This window comes from Chelonia mydas, chromosome 2, assembly GCF_015237465.2.
Source record: "Chelonia mydas isolate rCheMyd1 chromosome 2, rCheMyd1.pri.v2, whole genome shotgun sequence".
In the NCBI taxonomy this organism is placed as follows: Eukaryota; Metazoa; Chordata; order Testudines; family Cheloniidae; genus Chelonia; species Chelonia mydas.
Genome location: NC_057850.1, coordinates 157,141,028 through 157,160,945, shown reverse-complemented (window position 1 = coordinate 157,160,945; position 19,918 = coordinate 157,141,028). Strand labels below are relative to the sequence as shown.

The window sequence follows — 19,918 nt, the reverse complement described above, 5'->3', positions numbered from 1 at the left end:
ACACCTGAATACACTCTTCATTAACACACCATTGATCTAGGGTTATTTAATTACAGGGTATACATAATGTGCAGGTAACATAATAGCAAACTACAGGAGACTGACAGACAAAAACAATACAGTCAATATCTCCTTTGATCTTGATTTCCATAGGAGTGAATTAGTTTGAATGCAGACTAACAATTAACGCTTCTTTGATATTCACATAGAAGTGAATTGTTCTGAGATTCTGGCATGCACTGGCACCTGGACTGTAAGCATCACAAGGGGATCTCTTTCTCATAAAGTGATCAACAGAATGAAAGAACTGTAGAATCACTGACTTACTCCTTTGTATCTAACCATTGCAGCAGATATACTATGTATATTCACAGTATTTAATTACATCCATTTCAGAGACCCCTGAAATAGCAAGGTGCAACAGGATATATTAAGACTTGCAGTCTTAACTCTGGACTTCCTTCAATTTGTTGCTTAAAGTCAGATCCATAATATTTGTTTAACAGTTTTTTGTTTTTGTTTTTAATTTCTTTATTTCAATGATAGTAAAATAATTAATGGAATATTTTATTGGCATTGTATTGTGCCAGTGGTTCCCTTGAATGTAAGGTGCTATTGATGTTATGTTTCGTACATTCAGATACATCACCATTGAAAGATATTTGTGCTGTAGAGGCTATAGAGCGGGAGGTAGGATGTGATATGGGAGTCTGAGATCAACCAGGAATGTAGGATGAGGTCACAAAGCAGAAACCTTCATATCATAGCAGCAAGTTCTCTTAATTTAATTTGACTCTGATACCTTAGCTGAATCCTGCAAACACTTAAACTTGTGGTTAAGTTTACACTCTGTGGGTAGTCCCAGTGATTTAAGTGGGACTAGTCACAAGATGTAAAATTAAGCCCATGCACACATTTAAGGCCCTGTTCCTGCAAAGTTTGTAAAGCATCTTGAGGATGAAAACAGGTGTTTAAGTCCTGACTATTAGCAGTTAACTCAGTAGGCATTAGAGTGCTAATAATATTTACACATAAAAACCTTAGTTGAAAACCATTGAAATGTAGTTAAAAATATGGAAGCAGTTCTTGTGCCTGCTGTTTCATTATGTAAATTCACTGCCTGAGATACTGTGAATTTCACCCTCAAAATAAAAAAATTTATAAGTTTAATTTTTCTCCAAATGTAGGCCCTGATTCTACAATGAGTTCTATGTGAATGCACCCTGAAGTCAGTGGGGCTTTGTGTAGGTGCAGGGTTTTGCTCTTGTGGAGCTCACCGTTAGATGCAGGTCTTAGTTTTCAACCTGAGCCTTGTGGCGAGACTTGTTTTTGTAAATTTTGTTTGTTTGTTTTTAAACCTTTTATGGTCCTGAGTTACAAAACTGTATTAAACCAAACCAAACAAAGAAAAAATCCATAAAAAACAAAAACAGATAAGTGAGTTGAAAATAAATTTTGTTAGTACAAATAAATACCATCAAATACCCTCTCCAAACAGTTTCTCCTACATTGGGATGCTGTGTTGTGAAATGATCGTAAGAACACACATAAGAATATGAGTATGGCCATACTGGGTCAGACCAATGGTCCATCTAGTCCAATATCCTGTCTTCTTACAGTGACGAATGCCAGGTGCTTCAGAGGGAATGAACAGAAAAGGCAATCATCAAGTGATTCGTCCCCTGTTATCTATTCCCAGCTTCTGGCAAACAGAAGCGAGGGACACTGAGAGCATGGTGTTGTATCCCTGCCCATCCTGGGTAGTAGCCGTTGATGGACCCATCCTCTATGAACTTATCTAATTATTTTATGAATCCTGTTGTAGTTTTGGCCTTCAGAACATCTCTTGGCAAAGAGTTCCACAGGTTGACTGTGCGTTGTATGAAGAAATACTTCCTTTTGTTTGTTTTAAACCTGCTGCATATTAATTTCATTGGGTGACCCCTAGTTCTTGTGTTTTGTGAAGATGTAAATAACATTTCCTTATTCACTTTCACCACACCAGTCAAGATTTTACAGACCTCTGTCATATCACCTCTTAATTGTCTCTTTTCCAAGCTGAAAAGTCAAAGTCTTTTTAATCTCTCCTCATATGGAAGCTGTTCCATACTCTTAATCAATTTTGTTGTCCTTCAGTGTACCTTTTCCAATTCCAATATATCTTTTTTTAGATGGGGTGACAGATCTGCACGCAGCATTCAAGATGTGGGCATATCATGTATTTATATAGAGGCATTATTTTCGTTTCTGTTTTATTATCAATCCCTTTCCTAATGATTCCCAAGTTTCTATTAGCTTTTTTGGCTGCCGCTGCAAATTGAGCGGATGTTTTTAGAGAACTATCCACAATGACTCCAAGATCTCTTTCTTGAATGGTAACAGCTAATTTAGACCCCCATCATTTTGTATGTATAGTTGGGATTATGTTTTCCAATGTGAAATATTTTGCATTTATCGACATTGAATTTCATCTGCCATTTTGTTGCCCAGTCACCCAGTTTTGTGAGATCCCTTTGTAACTCTTTGCAGTCAGCTTTGGACTTAACTATCTCAAGTAATTTTCTGTCGTCTGCAAATTTTGCCACCTCCCTGTTTACCCTTAGAGGACACCACCACTCTCTATTCTGAAGACTGACCATTTATTCTGACCCTTCATTTCCTATCTTTTAACCAGTTAGTGATCCATGAGGGGACCTTCCCTCTTAACCAATGACGTCTTACTTGGCTTAAGAACCTTTGTTGAGAGAATTTATCAAAGGCTTTCTGAAAGTCTAACTACACTATATCCTCTGGATCACCCTGGTCAACGTGTTTGTTGATCTCTTCAGGGAATTCTAATAGATTGGTGAGGCATGATTTCCGTTTACAAAAGCTGTGTTGATTCTTCCCCAACAAATCGTGTTCACCTATGTGTCTGATAAATCTGTTCTTTACTATAGTTTCAACGAATTTGCCTGTTACTTAAGTTAGGCTTACTAGCCTGGAATTGGGAATCACCTCTGGACCCTTTTTTAAAAAATTGGTGTCACGTTAGTGATCCTCCAGTCATCTTGTACAGAAGCTGATTTAAATGATAGGTTATGCACCACAGTTAGTAGTTCTGCAATTTCATATATAAGTTCCTTCAGAACTCTGGTCCTGGTGACTTATTACTGTTTAATTTATCAATTTATTCTAAAACCTCCTCTAACATCAATCTGGGACAGTTCCTCAAATTTATCACCTAAAAAGAATGGCTCAGGTGTGGGAATCTCTCTCACATCCTCTGCACATCATGTGTTATATATTGAAGAATGGGGATTTGCTATGCGACCTGCAAGTGTCAGAGCTGAAATATGCAGAATCTTTGGCACTCGCCTTTGGTATAAAATACAGTAACTCCTCACTTAAAGTCATTCTGGTTAACGTTGTTTCGTTGTTACGTTGCTGATCAGTTAAGGAACATGCTCGTTTAAAGTTGTGCAATGCTTCCTTATAACGTCTTTTGGCAGGCACCTGCTTTGTCCACTGCTTGCAGGAAGAGGAGCCCATTGCAGCTAGCTGGTGGGGGCTTGGAACTAGGGTGGACTGGCAGCCCCCCTATCAGCTCCCCTCTCCCCTAAGTTCCCTGTGTGGCAGCTGCCCAGCAGGATATCAATTGCCAGCAGTTCAGTTGTCCCTCCCCCCACTGCCATGTGCTGCTCCTGCCCTCTGCCTTGGAGCTGCTCTCCAGAGCCTCCTGCTTGCTGGGGGGGAGGAAAGGGGGGGTTAATGTTAGGGTGTCCCCCTTCCCCCGCTCCTGCACCCCGCTTACCCCATCTCCCTAGAGCAGGGGGGACACACGACAGGGCTCAGGACGGAGGGAGCTTTCTGGCAGCAGCTGCTGCGGTCTCAGCTTGCTGATTAACTTAACAAGGCAGTGTACTTAAGAGTGGTGTCAGGGTACTTAAAGGGGAAATAGCCGTGTTAGTCTGTATTCGCAAAAAGAAAAGGAGTACTTGTGGCACCTTAGAGACTAACCAATTTATTTGAGCATGAGCTTTCGTGAGCTACAGCTCACTTCATCGGATGCATCCGATGAAGTGAGCTGTAGCTCACGAAAGCTCATGCTCAAATAAATTGGTTAGTCTCTAAGGTGCCACAAGTACTCCTTTTCTTAAAGGGGAAATGTGCATCTCTCTCTCTCTCACACGCAGTAGGGTGTGTGTCTCTGTCTCTGTCTGCCATGCTGTCTCTCCTCCCTCCATTCCTGCTGCCTTGTAGAGTGTGAGGCTACATTAACAACAATGAGTTAACCCTTGAGAGCTCAGCCAATTGCTAGTTCATCATTTAGCAGTAAGGCATTCCCTGGGAAATATCCACCCTCTGACTCCACCATCTCAACCAAGTTTCACAATCATCATCGCTGTGTACAGTATTAAATTGTTTGTTTAAAATTTATACTCTGTGTGTGTGTGTGTGTGTGCGCGTGTATAGTCTTTTGTCTGGCAAAAAAAAAAATTTCCCTGGAACCTAACTCCCACTATTTACATAAATTCTTATGGGGAAGTTGGATTCGCTTAACATAGTTTCACTTAAAGTCACATTTTTCAGGAACATAACTACAATGTTAAGTGAGGAGTTACTGTAGTACACTTTTTTATTTCTATCTAGGTTACCCACTGAGAATCAATAACAATAGTAATCATCTGTCACATTTTAAAGGCTGAGTCACATGCAGCTGCAGAAAACCTATACATCTGATGAACTGTAATAATGTTAATGAAAGTTTATTGATCAGAACAGTTCTTTCTGAATACAGAATAAAATAGTCTTTGTTCTGACCCTTTGATAACAACCAGTTTGACCTTAAAGTCTGGAGAGGCTATTACAATTCTGTTAATAAATCATACTATGGTGGATCACTAAGACCTCTTTGCAATTTGAAATAACGTAGATATGAAATCTGAGTTGTTGGGGACATTCTTCCATCTTTGGCAAGAGGGGGTTTAGTAAAGCAGGTGGAGGAGGAGATGGCTCGGGCAAGGACAGATTTGGCTTTCACAGGGCCCAGTAATAGGATTGTTATTCCACTGCAGAAACAACTGACCCAGAAAGGAGCATAGTGAAAAACTGAGCAGTGGAAGTGTGCAAACATGACAGGCTTTTAATATATACAATCAAGAAGGCTTAAAAAGTTTAAAAAGAAAGACTGAGCAACAAAGCAATTTAGTTTTGTCTGTTACAGTCAACAGTTTTTCTCCACTATGAAAACCACTCTTTAAATGGATAAAAAGCATGCCAAAATTAACACGAGCAATTGCCATCCAATGATAGTTTAAATTAGGGATGAGTGGAGAGGTCTGGCTGCGATAAGAATTGTGTGAACCTTTGCCAAAAACTAGTGGTATGAACCAAACATTTTCTAATGTTTGAAACTATCAGGTAACTTTAATAATTAAATGTCCTCCCCTTCCTTTTATTCAGCATCTTTGTTCATCTCAGTAACGTGTGGGACTGGAAATGGCAAAATGCAGCAGGACAAGTTGTCCTGACAGTTCCATCTAGACTAGGGTTTCCAAACTTGGTTTGCGGCTTTTTCAGGGTAGGCCTCTGGTGGGCCGCGAGAGGCTTTGTTTACCTGAGCGTCTGCAGGTATGGCTGTGCGCAGCTCCCAGTGTCTGCGGTTCGTCGTTCCCGGACTCTCAGGTAAACAAAGTGTCTTGTGGCCCATCAGGGGCTTACCCTGAACAAGCTGAGAACCAAGTTTGGGAATCCCTGATCTAGAACTACTAGAAATCTGATGACAGCCTGTTGTGATATTTCCAGTTCTGTCTTGTAGAGTCAAGTTGTTCAAGTAGTTTGTGTAAACTTCAGGAAACAAATCACCTGTGTTGTGTCTCCATAAACATCAGTGGGCTTGTGTCTAGTATAAATTCGGGTTCTGAACCTTCAGTACTGATCTGAACTGAACCTTTTGGAAGTTGTCTATGACTAATTTAAATGGAAGATGAAACCCTGAAAATGGTTTGCTCTGATCTGTACATCTGCTGGCTATCAGCTTGTAACCAACTTCAGAGTGTGCAGGACAATAATTAGAGATGCATGGATTTTGCAAACATAACTATAGAAACCTATGCGGGGAAATCACTTGATAAGTTGCTTGCTGAAAAATACAGTCCCATGGCCCCAAGGTTTGGCTCTTGCCAAATTGACTGTCAGTACTCTGGGACAGACAACTTAGAACAACCAAGGAAAGTCCACTTCAGACACAGGCTCTATAACCAAGCTAAGCATTCTGGAGAAAAAGAAAACAGCTTCTCCAAAGTTTCAGTTGGCATGGCAATAAGCGTGTTGCATTTATGTTGCCTAATTGACCCTTTAGGCTTTTTGAATAAGAAGTGTATGCGCGCACATACTCAGGGATGGGGAGGGGCTGTAGTGCCTACAGACTTCACATTATTCAGTCTGAAAGCATGTGGCTAATGTGTTAGAGGCAAGTGCCCCATTTCCCCCCTCCCTGCCAACAATCTTTCGGTTTTAGCTCTTGGACAATAAGAAACTAAAGACAGTAAAAGCAAAAAATGGCAGACTAAGATTTAGTTTTATTCAAAGCCGGAAAAAGTTTCCATTGTAGTTTCGAAAGGGGACACTGGGCATTTAATTGTCTTCAGGTAGCTGGCTAATAGCCTGCTTTCCTTCCTATTGTTCTTTTGCCCTCTTGCTCCTTGTTCCTTTCAGTGCTGCATTTAGAAAGAGCTGCAAAGTTTAAGGAAACTAGGAGCTTTTTTCTGTTGCTTAGCAATAAGAGCTACATTGTGAGGAGAAATGGGGCATATTTTTTTTTTTTTTTTTTAGAACTGACCAACTGAGAAACCTTCACTGCCTTTGTGCTGCTGTTAAAGCTATGCTGATGGGTCCTATTGAGCTCAGTATCCTTGCAGTAAAAATCATTTTGGCACAAAGAAATAGGAATCTAACCAAAACTAATTTTTAAAGGTGACCAGCAAAATAAAAAAGAATACATTGGCATCCCATGTTTTTTATTTCCTTATAGTATTTAAAGAACCTATGAGAGTTCCATTCCCCTCCCCTCCACCGACCCATTGTCTGCTTGGATTTAGATTCAAATTTTAGGTGTTCTTTACCATGGAAGACTTTCTGTGATGACCAGAGAACTAGTGAAGCGATGACATCACAAGGGACAGGAGTGGCAGCTGAGCAATTGGGTCCTGATCCTGAAAATGGCTCCTTTCAGTTTACATTTGGGCCACGGGTGTCCTTACCCTTTGACAGACTAGGTTTAGGTTAAGAAACAATAGGAATTGTGTTTTTTAAAATACCTTTTTGCTTTGAATTTTTAACTCTTTGACTACATTTTTCAGTTGCCTTTCACATAAGATAAGAGGGAAGGTTCTCTCATGGATCAGTAACTGGTTAAAAGAGAGGAAACCCAGGGTAGGAATAAATGTTCAGTTTTCAGAATGGAGAGAGGGATCTGTCCTGGGATCAGTGCTGTTCAATGTATTCATAAATTATATGGAAAATGGGGTAAACAGTGAGGTGGCAAAATTTGCAGACGATACAGAATTACTCAAGATAGTTAAGTCCAAAGCAGAATGTGAAGGTGTCTTATGTCGAGTCTGTGAATAAACTATTTTCTTTGCTGCTGATGAGATCCATGGTTCTAACAGACTTAACATCCTATTCATGGAACTATCACACTATGTTATCATTGTCTCATTAACAGCATAGATGAAATATGGATGCATCTATTTTGCATATGAATAATCATTACCCTTTGATGACTTGCTGGGCAAAGTGAGACAAGTTGTTCTCTGTTTTCTGATGCACAGGTATCCACATCACTAACATCAACACCATCCATGGTCCTTAAAACATGACTAGTACCGTTGTTATATGTTAACCTTGTGGCCGTCTTTGTGGAGAAGTGATGGATTAACTAGACAGGAGTCTCTGCTCCAGTTTAGAATTGAGACCATTGGCAGAGCGATCTCTGATCTGTGGATAAACAAAGGGTTTCAGTATCTAGGGCTGTCCATCTGGCAACTTTCGTAATTGATATATTGACACACAGAAAAATAGAAAACTCATTTAAAAAGCTTTGTTTTGTTGGGTTCACAAAACAACTTTAATTTTTATGTAGGCCAGAAAAACATGAATCCAGTAAAATCTCAGTTTTATAGATGAAAATGAACTGACCTTAAATCAGAAATATGGTAGTATATTATACATCTATAGTGTATGTATTATAGCAGGTGTGGGCAAACTACGGCCCGTGGGCCGGATCTGGCCCACCAGCTGTTTTAAGCCGGCCCTCGAGCTCCGACTGGGGAGTGGGATCTGGGGCTTGCCCTGCTTCAGCCGGGGAGCAGGGTTGGGGGCTGCTCCACATGGCTCCCGGAAGCAGCGGCATGGCTCCCCTCTGGCTCCTACGTGTAGGGTAGCCGGGGGGCTCTGCTTTGCGTGCCGCCCTGCAGCTCCCATTGGCTGGGAACCGCGGCCAATGGGAGCTGCAGGCGAGGTGCCTGCAGATGGGGCAGCGTGCGGAGTCGACTGGCCATACCTCCAAGTAGGAGCCGGAGAAGGTACATGCCGCTGCTTCTGGGAGCTGCTTGAGGTAAGCACCGCCTGGAGCCTGTACCCCAAACCCCTCATCCCCTGCTCCACCCCAGAGCCCACCCCCCAGCCAGAGTCTGCACCCCTTCCCATACCCCAACCCTCTGCCCCAGCCCTGATCCCACTCCTGACCTCCAAACCCCTCGGTCCCAGCCCAGAACACTCTCCTACACCCCAAACTCCTCATCCCCAGCCCAGAGCCCATACCCCCAGCCAGAACCCTCGTCCCTCCTCCCACACCCCACTCTCCCACCCCAGCCCAGAGCCCCCTCATGCACCCTGAACTCCTCATTTCTGGCCCCACCCCGGAGAGTTGTGACCATGTGGCTCAGCTGCCTAGTCCCTAAACATAGTGATGACACTTCAGACTCCCGCTGTAGCTTAAACATACCCTCTTCCGGAATCCCACTGAAGGTGTGAGCCTTTTGGGTTACAGTTTAACTCTCTCAAGAGCTACATGGTAGTTGTAGCATAGAACAGCCACACTTTGCACAGAGTTCTGCAACGCTGTTGCTCTTTACTTAAACACACAAGAAACCTACAGATCTGTATGAAAATTGTAAATCATATATGGATTTTCCCCTCTTCAGCTCACCCTTCCCTTGGAAGTCCTTGGAGAACTGTCTTTGTTCTGGTAGATGGGTCTAACTCACTGGTCAGCCTTAACAGGTGACCACAGAGTCCTACCACCATGACTTAGTGGCCATGTGACCTCTCTCCTGATAAACCAGTTCTTCTGGTTGGGAGCCTGTATTTGTCTAGTGCTGTTGCATATCATGGGTTGGGCAGTTAAGTCAACGGTCCTGTTTTGAAATTTCAGTCTAACATGACACTGAAGCTCACAGTGAATGCAGCTAGACTCCACATTCAAAATGGAGTTTGCAGCTTGATAAAGATGCATACAGAGAGTTCACTGAATTAATACATTGTATAGACAGATTTTCAAAACCATCACAGCTTCTCATTACAAGAATCTTATAGCTTTGCCAAACTTTAACCATTTGGGCTGAAATTTTCCATTCTGGGTGTTTGCTTCTGGCTGAAATTTTTTTGAAAAATTTCAGCCAACACAGTTCAGGTGTTTCTGAGAATGAGGCTAGGGAAAAATACGTTGTTTGACCATGTTAAAAATGTCTAGTAACCTTTTATTTGAGAAAGTCTAGCACTCCCGGGCTTTGGCACAGGGACTTGAAATTTGGCAGTGGGGTGGCCTTTTGCTCTCTCTGTGAAAATCCTCCCAAATTTGGTCAAGATAACTGCAATTTTCCAAAAGCTTCCTGCACATGCTTTGTAGAGACTTGGTAGATATTTTCAGCTAAATTCCCTAAAAATTCCAGCTTCACTGGGCATGTTTGAGCCCGGGTCTGCGGGGGCCTGAGCAGGACTTTCCCTACAGTTGGAGCTCTGTGATGTTGTGGGCCACGCACAGGAACTGCTAACAGGGAGCCTGTCTCTACTGTGCTCTCCGTGAACCACCTGCTGGTGCCGAGAGTGAGGAGGAGGCTGTGCAGAGGAGTATGGTCGTTGTACAGTCAACCCTGGCAAATGGCCGAGCATTGGAAATATGCACAAATCTTGGGAATGCTGTGTGTTTTGTGGCTATAATCCCATATCATTTCGGATATGGGGGAAGTAATTCCCCTCTCCTTCTGATGGAGTAATTAGCAGGATCTCCAACAGTGGGAATTTGCAGCGATTCCAGTCCCCTGTGTGGCCTGTGTGTGCGTGCGGGGGGGAGTCTAAAGGGAGGAAGAGTGAATCTGCATGAGGTGATTGATCTGTCTTAGTATTTCATAGTGGCTCCTCACAATGGTATCTGAGTGCCTGGTCCTTTTTGTAGGTATTACTTTACTCCCCTCTTGCCTCATCTTGCCTCCCCCAACCCCATTGAAAAGGAGCCAACTTTTTGGTGAAATGCAGCATAGTTAAAGTACTGGAGTAATAGTTACTTTTATGCGTACCCTCCATCACTATAGTCTCAGTTATTAGATACATTGTACAAAGCTTTAGGACAAAAATGAATAATACCATGTTCAACTGAAACTGAGGTGGCAAATTGAAAATAGGCAGGATGTACCATTTTCCTGTATCTAGCACATCAGATACTTCCTGTTCTCGTCATACTTTTTATAGACTAAAGTAATCAGATGTTAGTAAAGCACCGTTCCTTTTTCCTAGTTATGCAGTAGAATTGGAGATTGTGGGCAAATCTCCCAGTCCCCATAGTGACAGCAGAACATTTATCTAATTAGTAGTTTGCTTTTTGGCATTTCAGTGAATAAATTAGCATTTCAGTTGATAATCTGGGTTACTGGGAAAAAGGTTCCCAGAGTAGTGTTTAGCCTCATTTCTTTTTCTCTAAAGATTGTATTTCCAGTTTTGTGTAGATTGATATTCCTTCTTAGTCAAAAAGATACATGCCCTAGTTATGGAACTTAATGTAGGTTTTTTTTAATCCCTAAGAATCAAAGAGTTAACTTTGTTTACATTTTTCTTTCCAGTAAACTGAGCCTTCTGTATGTGCCATGCCATTTAAATGTCTCCTTCCCAGAAGAATTTAGAGGAATAACTGTGAATAGCTCATGTAAAAGCAATGTTGTTGTTTTTTTCCAACGAAAAATCTAAACAGAAGTGAACAGATTTTCCAAATCCTAGATTTGGTAGTAGCACAATGATTGTAGACAGACTGTGATTTCAGTTATTCTGGCATAAATCAAAATATACCTTTTGCCTCCTGATCCAAGCAATAACCTAAAATAATTTTTTAATCTGAGCAATAGACATCTTTCCTTGAATCTCTCCCTGAGTCAATGATATCGAATTCGCTGGAGGGCTGAAGTATGTGTGTGTGTCTATATCTATCTATCTATCTATCTATCTATCTGTCTGTCTGTCTATCTATCTATCTATCTATCTATCTCTGTGTGTCTAACAAACATTTGGCTGCCTATGCCAGCTAGGGCTGAGAGCACTGAAGGAAGAGTGTGCTTAGTCTTTGGTGGAGTTTGAGGGCTTAATAACTCAAATGGCTCCTTTAGAAAATTAAGAACTAGTATTGGTCTCCAAATAAGAGAGTGCTGTCTGATCCTCCTTTGCTAGAAGAATAGTGAGTGCAATGTGGACCTCAGGACTTGGTGGAAAAGTGAAAATGGTGGAAAAAAGGTGCTTCAACAGGAACATGTGCTGTAAGATTTCCCTTTTTCTGCGGCAAAAAAATTGGCATATCCAAAAGAAGGGCAGTGTTTTATAATTTATTAATACAAATAATTACACTATTTTGATTTTTTTCCTTACAGCTTGATGACTGTACACTGCAACTGTCCCATAATGGTACCTATCTGGATTTAGAATCCACCTTAGCAGAGCAAAGGGATGAATTGGAAGGTTTCCAGGAGGATGCTGGGTAAGTAAAATATTTATCAGATTTAAATGAAAGACGTATTTATCAGGACACGTTGAAATGATGGAGATGTGGGCACTTAAACTGGTGCTTTGAGACTCAAATAAGAAAGCAGAAAAGCATAACCTTCATATCTTTACTCACAAGCAGTTGCATTCAATTCCATTTCTAGAAGCAAAAGGTTTTTTTTATTCTTTCTTCACTTTTGTGTCTTTTTCCGAACAAAGACTGCTTAGTGTATGAAATCTTCTAGGCTGGATCTTTTTTCAAACAGTCCTATATAATTTCTGTAGCTTACCCTGATTGGTACCTAGTTCTAGTATGTAGAACTCAGCAGTATTTGTGCTTCCTCTGTAACCTCACCAAGAACTTCACTATACCCTGACTGTTACTGTATATCTGCTACCAGTTCTCTGCCAAATGATGGCGTTTGAGATGTAGACTTCAATGACCTGGTTTTTATGACTATAGGCCTGATCCAGAGCCCATTGAAGTCAATGGGAAGATTCCCATTATGAAAATTTTTGAGAGAGAGAGTGTCTCTCTCTTACAAAACACTGCTCAATGGGGCATATTGAGTATAATATTATAATATAGCTCCTAATAAACTGACTATTTCTGATAACAATTGATACTGAGAACAAAGAAACTTACCGATCATCACATATGTTTATCAGTAAATAAATGAGTAGAGTTTGGTGTCTGCCTGATTTCTGCTGGACCTTCAGGTGACTGCTTATGACAGTTATCTTTATTTTTATTCAAGTTATAAAATGTACAATTTAAAACCATTTCTCCCCCTCCGCCCCCGTTGCATTTTCGTACTTTACTAGGTTTGCATGTTTGTAATTAAAGGCAGGTTTAGACCCTTAACATTTTGAGTATAGGCTTCACATATATCACTAGATTGGCAGTACCAAAAGGGCACAAATTAGGGTTGACATTGGTTAAGTCAGGGGGTCGTGAGGTTATTACAGAGGGGGTCACGAGCACTGTTCCCTCTAAGCTGTGTGCATGCGCGCGCGCACAGAGATCCTACACCCCGCACACATGGTGAAACACCGAGCACACAAAAATTTGCACAGAAGCACAACAATTTGCACAGAAGAAATCTTTTGCGCACACGGCCTGTCAAAAACTAGAGGGAACGTTGGTCACGAGCTGCCAGCCTCCACCCCAAATCCCGCTTTTCCTCCAGCATTTATAATAGTGTTAAATATATAAAAAAGTGTTTTTAATTTATAATGGGGGTCGCTCTCAGAGGCTTGCTATTATGAAAGGTGTCACCAGTACAAAAGTTTGAGAACCACTGGATTATGTCTTGTTGCCAGTGACAAATTTGGCTCTTTGATTAGTTTATTCATTTTTTTATTTTTCTTCCTATCCATTTTTTAATGTTATACAGAGAATTACGGATATGGTCTTTCTGTAGTTTAATATTTTTTTACCAATCTAAATTGCATCTTCGTTGATTATAGTATGGTGAAAACAAAGGAATGACAAAAATCAGTTGCATAATGGATATGACCTTCTAATAAATGTGGAACAGCATTTTAATCAGTACATTTGGGAATATTTTATGGTGGTTTCTTAAGAAAGGACATTGTCTATAAATGGTGGTCTCCTTAACCATAAAAGATTTTACATATGTATGCAAAAACTGCTATGTATGAAAAAGATAGGATAGTTATTTGGCAGGTAAAGATGGTGTCCTATTACTAGAAGGAAGTGAACTCAGTTTATGTAATTTTTTTTAAGCAAGCTGTGTTCAGATACGCTTTGCTTTGAACTTTATTGCTGCTCCTTGTTATTTTGAGAAAGATGGCTCTTTTTTTCTCTATTGTGTGTCCCACAAATTGGAATATTCTACCTATCCATTCCATAGTAAAATGATTAGTAAACTTCTGGGTGATAAAAGTCACTAGCTTGTCCGCCTCTGTATACACGACTAATAAACATTTAATTTCAATTAGCAAATTTATTTGAGCATAAGCTTATGCTTAAATAAATTTGTTAGTCTCTAAGGTGCCACAAGTACTCCTTTTCTTTTTGCGAATACAGACTAACACGGCTGCTACTCTGAAACCTGTCATTAATTTCAATTGTAATTCTAATTTCAAATTAACGTTATCTTTTTAAACAATTTTCTTGGCACTGTTTGCATAAAAATGTGAGAATGTTATAAATGATAAATATTTCTCGGTGAGAAACATTGAATATTAGAAACTGTACTTGGTTATCTATGTGACTGAGATATAAAAGAGTTTATTTGCTGTTGCACTCAAAATTGTAGAGATTTCTTTCTTCACTGCATTTTACTTTATCCCAAGATACTATCATGTGTGTAACAAGAGGGTTGTACTTACATTGCATAAAAGAAGAAACGCATGTTTTAGGAAAATATAAGATTATCTAGGGCTTCACTGGAGTTTTCTTCCTGTGTAAGTTGTGAGGTCAGTTTTTCCCAGGCATTCTTTCCCTTGTGTTAGCTTCTCCATTGTACTTTTACTGACCTAACTCCATTTCAGCTGGTATCTGGTGATAGCACAAATAAGTAGTTTGATGAGTATGAGGCCCGCCAGTGGCATTCATGCCAGTTTTGTCATTCAGAATTGAACGACAACTTTCCACCCCCGTTTTTCTTCCCACCTGCTTTGGACAAAGTAAATCAATCCACTAAACTCTTCAGAAGTGGCTGTAGTGGGAAAAGATTCAGAACAAACTATGTCCCTTTATGACACATGCCTGATATGTCTTTTTGATTTAGAAAATTAGGCTTTTTACAGCACCTCCTATTACATAACAGAACCTGCTATCAATTGCGAGGCTTTGCAAAACATCTACTTAACATCCTGGTCTACTGTGCCTTGTACTGCCCAACTGTTGTAGGTATTCCTGTTGGTATTGCTCTTTTCCTTACTTGGAAAATGGGAATAATAATACTTGTCTACTGCCAAAGGGCATTGAGCCTAATTAATTAATGTGTGTGAAGCATGTTCATATCTGTAGATAGAAGGTGCTAGATAAGTTCAAACTATTATCATTAACATTTCAGAACAACATTTTGTGTGAAAATTTTGCATAGTGATGAGATGTGAAAACAATTAACTAGGTTATTAGGTTATAATGTAATGGGCTAGATCCACAGCTGGTTTCAGGGGAGTGTACTGATTTACACCAGCTGAGGGTTGTGTTCTGTTTCATTATTATCATTTGTAGCAAAATAAGACGTCAGAAACAAAATATTTCTGAAACTATTTACACTAATGGCTGGCCTTTTCTCTTTCGTAGATAGGTGTATACCTGGAGTAACTCCACTGGCTTCAGAGATGTTACTCCAGATCTATACCTATATAAATGAAAGCAGAATTTGACTGATCTGTACCAAGCCCATCCAAGGGAGTTTCAGGTAATATCACCTGTTATGTGTAAGTCAGTTGGGAAGACTATAAGACTCAAGAGAGAGATCTTCTAGTCAAGGTGGATAGTTTCCTGAAACATCCACATTTGCTCTGCAGCAGCAGTCAAAAAAGCTGACAATGTTAAGAATCATTCGGAAAGGGGTAGATAATACAGAAAATATCATAATGCCAGTATATATATATATATATATATATATATATATAGTATGCTCACAGCTTGAATGCTGCAGGCAGTTCTGGTCACCTCATCTCAAAAAAAGATATATTAGGATTGGAAAATATATAGGGAAGAGAAATAAGAATGATTAGGGGTATAGAACAACTTCCATATGAGGAGAGATTGAAAGACTGGACTGTTCACTTTAGAAAAGAGACGTCTAAGGGGGAATGTGAGAGTGGTCTATAAAATCATGAATGGTGTGAAGAAAGTGGATAGAGAAGTGTTATTTACCCCTTCACATAAGGGGTCACCCAATGAAATTAGTAGGCAGCAGGTTTAAAACAAACATAGGGACAGACACTTCACACAACATGCAGTAAACCTGTGGAACTCATTTCCATGGAATGTTGTGAAGGCCAAAAGTATAACTGGGTTCAAAAAAGAATTAGTTAATTTCATGGAGGATGGGTCCATCAATGCTGTTAGCTAAGATGGTCAGTAACATAACCCCATGCTCCAGGTGTCCCTAAACCTCCAACTGCTAGAAGCTGGGACTGGACAATGGGGTGGACCTCTCAAAATTGCCCACTTCTGTTCTTTGCCTCTGAAGCATCTGGCACTGTCCACTGTCAGAGAGAGGATATTGGGCTAGTTGGACTATTGGGCTGATTCAGTAGAACCATTCTTATGTAATATAGAAAAGTTATATTGTAGGAGTCTGATGTTGCTATGAGTCTTTGACATCAGTCAAGAAGTATTAGTATAGTTCTGATTAGGGCTGAACAGCAATTCAGTGTGGTTTTTTTTTTTTTTGTTATAATGAAATTTACTATACTGTTTCTTTCAGTTGCCCTGTAACTACTAATTTGCCATTAATTTATCCTCTGTGTAATTCTCTGCTACTGAAAAAACCTAATTGTCAGTGACCTGGCAAAACCTTTGTTCACTCACATTGTAGAGTTCAGTTTTTCATTTGTTCCAGGTTCATTTCAAGGTTCTGGTTCTTAGCTTCAGCAACCTTAATTGTCTGAGAGTAGTCTACTTCAAGATCCACCTCTCTCCCTCAGGACCACTGTGCTCATCAGGCCCATGAAAGCTTGCTAAACCCAGAATAAAAGACTCGGGAGCTAGGTGATCAAAGCATTTTTGGTGCTAGGCCCTAATCTATGGAACCCCTTAGAGAGGGAATCAAAATAAGCTCTATCTACCTTCAGAGCCTGGTGCAAAAGACCCTCCTTCACCACAGCCTAGCTACATTAACAAAAGTTGAGATGATGATAGGAGTGGGATGAGGAAAGCACAATGGACCAAATCCAAGGAAGGTGACAAAGTGGAGTCCAGTTTTAGTCTTTAGTTATATACCTTTCTTATTTCACTGTACTTCGTTGCCTAGATACTGCAGTGATTTGTTCTCTCTTGATATCTTAGATAGGTACGTACAAAGTGGAAAGGATTAATAATGTTTTCTAAGAAAAAGGATTATATCAGTTATGGTCAATTTACTTTTGAATCTCTGTGAATCTCTTCATCCATAATCAAAATTATTTTGGAAAGAAATCATGCATGCTTGTACACAGGGTTTGAAAAAAGAAACAAACCCCAATTGCCTATGGTGAATACAGTATAATACAAATCTTTCCTGGGTAAATGCCAACAACTTGTACAAAATCCATCCAGTCTTTTTTTTTTTTATTTTAAAGTTTTGTCCCTTAGGGTTATGAAGAAAAGCTTGAATAGAATGTGAATCAATGCAGTATTATCTTGTGGAATCTGCAGCTTTCACTGTTGCCATTTAGAACTCTGTGGGCAGCTATGAAACTAGCAAGAATCTTAGGTCATTTACACACCATTTCTGCTTGGGATTGTTAGGAATAGCAGCAGAGCCAATCACTGGAACTATCCACTGTGGAGGAGGACCCAGAAAAAAATGCTAGTTGAGGAAGTAGATTAGTGAAGACCCATTTCAACCACCTTCACAGAAGCCAGGAGTCAGTTGGATGAGAGAGAGATTAAGGATTTCTCTACACAAAGATTTAGTGCACAGCAAGCTGGAGTGTCAGTCTATAGCACACTGGTTTCCCATGTGCTATCTGGCGAGGTGGAAAGAGAGAAATCAATGAGAAGTTGTCGCATGGTGGGCAGGGAGAGAAGTAGGGTAGCGAGAGAGGTGGGGGTGTTTTCAGGAGAAGTGAGAGGAACAAAAAGATTATAGGGCAAAACATAGAGTACACAGTATAGGGAAAGAATGAGAAAGGGGAGGGGAGAAAGAAAAGAGGAAAGCACGTCACTGAAAACAACCCAGGAAAAGATACAGCATGATTTATTATTATAGAGAAGAAAAAAAGCAAAAAATTGTGGAGTGAAGCTAGATTGGAAATAGAAGTTTTAACAAAAAACAAGAGAAAGACAAAGTTACATTTTTAAAATGTTTTAAATAGAAGGTTGATTGACAGTGTGTTGAAATTCAATAAACAGTGTGCAACTGTTTATTCTTTTACACCATAAAGGGCTTGGCTCAGAGGGGCAAGACTCTGTAGGCACAGATATTTTTCGCCTGGTTAATAGGGCTTAGTCCTTGGCATATAGAGTGTCAGATAAAATTTTCAAGTTCCACACTTGTGCACACTTTCTTCTTTTGTTTCTTAACAATTATTTTGCAATTGCTTGAGCAGATACCATCCATAACATGGAGACAGGGTTAGATTGGCTATTTCTTAAAAGTATCCGTGACAGATAATGATTTTTTCCTTGTTACTTTGCTATATTGTATAGTAAGCAAGAAGCTTCATGAAGTTTATGTATTCATAGTGGAATATAATGGGCCAAGTTCTTTTTAAGAACATGGCTTAACAAACTCTAATGATAGCATACAAGATCTAAATACAAAGAATACAAAATTCTAAACCAAAGAATACAAAAGCTTCTTCCAAATGATGGAGAGTCCTTCAGGGAATAGCTTTGTAAGATTTTTACTTAAAAGAAAGATTGTGTTAAGGTGTTTGTGACAAATCATTCTAGCATCAAGACCTTTGAACCATACTGGAGTCTTAGGACAAAATTGTGCTCTACGTTATACTGTGTTGTACTTGTCATTAGGATTAGGAAAACCAAAGATGCAAAGTTAAAATTATACTTTAAAAAGCCCCCAAACATTTGAATGTATGGTAAGTCACAGTTCTTCGAGTGCTTGCTCATGTCTATTCCATTCTAGGTGTGTGTGCGTCCATGTGCAAAGTCATCGGAGTTTTTGCCTTAGCGGTATCTGTAGGGTCAGCTGTGCCACTCTCTTGAATGCCGCATTCATGCTTTGGTATATTAGGTGCTGCTGACCCTACGCTCTCAGTTCCTTTGTACTGCCCAGGACGGTTGGTTGGAGTGCCTTGTCTTGCATTGCAAGAGCATTGGTCGTTCTTGCAGTCCATTGTTCTGTGTCCTTGGCTGTTAGTTGATAGGTACTTAGTTAGACCTTTTAAGTTAAATGTTAGGCCTGGTCTACACTACAGGTTTGTTGGATTTAGCAGCGTTAAATTGAATTAACCCTGCACCCGTCCACACAACGAAGCCATTTTTTTCGACATAAAGGGCTCTTAAAACCGATTTCTGTACTCCTCCCCAACGAGGGGATTAGTGCTGAAATCGACATCGCCGTTTCAAATTAGGGTTAGTGTGGACGCAGTTCGAAGGTATTGGCCTCCGGGAGCTATCCCACAGTGCACCATTGTGACCGCTCTGGACAGTACTCTGAACTCGGATGCACTGGCCAGGTGTACAGGAGAAGCCCCGGGAACTTTTGAATCTCATTTCCTGTTTGGCCAGGCAAGCTCATCAGCACAGGTGACCATGCAGAGCTCATCAGTACAAGTGACCATGCAGTCCCAGAATCGAAAAAGAGCTCCAGCATGGACCAAACGGGAGGTACTGGATCTGATCGCTGTATGGGGAGAGGAATCCGTGCTATCAGAACTAAGTTCCAAAAGACGAAATGCCAAAACATTTCAAAAAATCTCCGAGGCCATGAGGGACAGAGGCTACAGCAGGGACGCAACACAGTGCCACGTAAAACTTAAGGAGCTCAGACAAGCGTACCAGAAAACCAAAGAATCAAACGGACGCTCCGGAACAGAGCCCCAGATATGCCGCTTCTATGCTGAGCTGCATGCAATTCTAGGGGGGCCGCCACCACTATCCCACCCCTGTCCGTGGACTCCGATGATGGGGTACTCTCCGCCATGCCTGAGGATTTTGCGGACGGGGAAGATGAGGAGGAGGAGGACGAGCTTGAGGAGAGCACACAGCACACCGTTTTCCCCGACAGCCAGGATCTTTTTATCACCCTGA

The 19,918-nt window shown here is 40.6% G+C and overlaps 1 protein-coding gene across 5 annotated transcripts in view; it reads left to right on the top strand.

Annotated features, from left to right (window-relative positions):
- The window catches only part of FHOD3 (formin homology 2 domain containing 3), a 611,741-nt gene that overhangs the window by 45,086 nt on the left and 546,737 nt on the right, over positions 1 to 19,918 (top strand). For all 5 annotated transcript variants that reach the window (XM_043540433.1, XM_043540432.1, XM_037889932.2 and 2 more), the window contains exon 2: positions 11,895 to 12,001. In XM_043540433.1, coding sequence (XP_043396368.1) covers positions 11,895 to 12,001 — 107 coding nt within the window. The remainder of the gene's footprint in view (positions 1 to 11,894; positions 12,002 to 19,918) is intronic.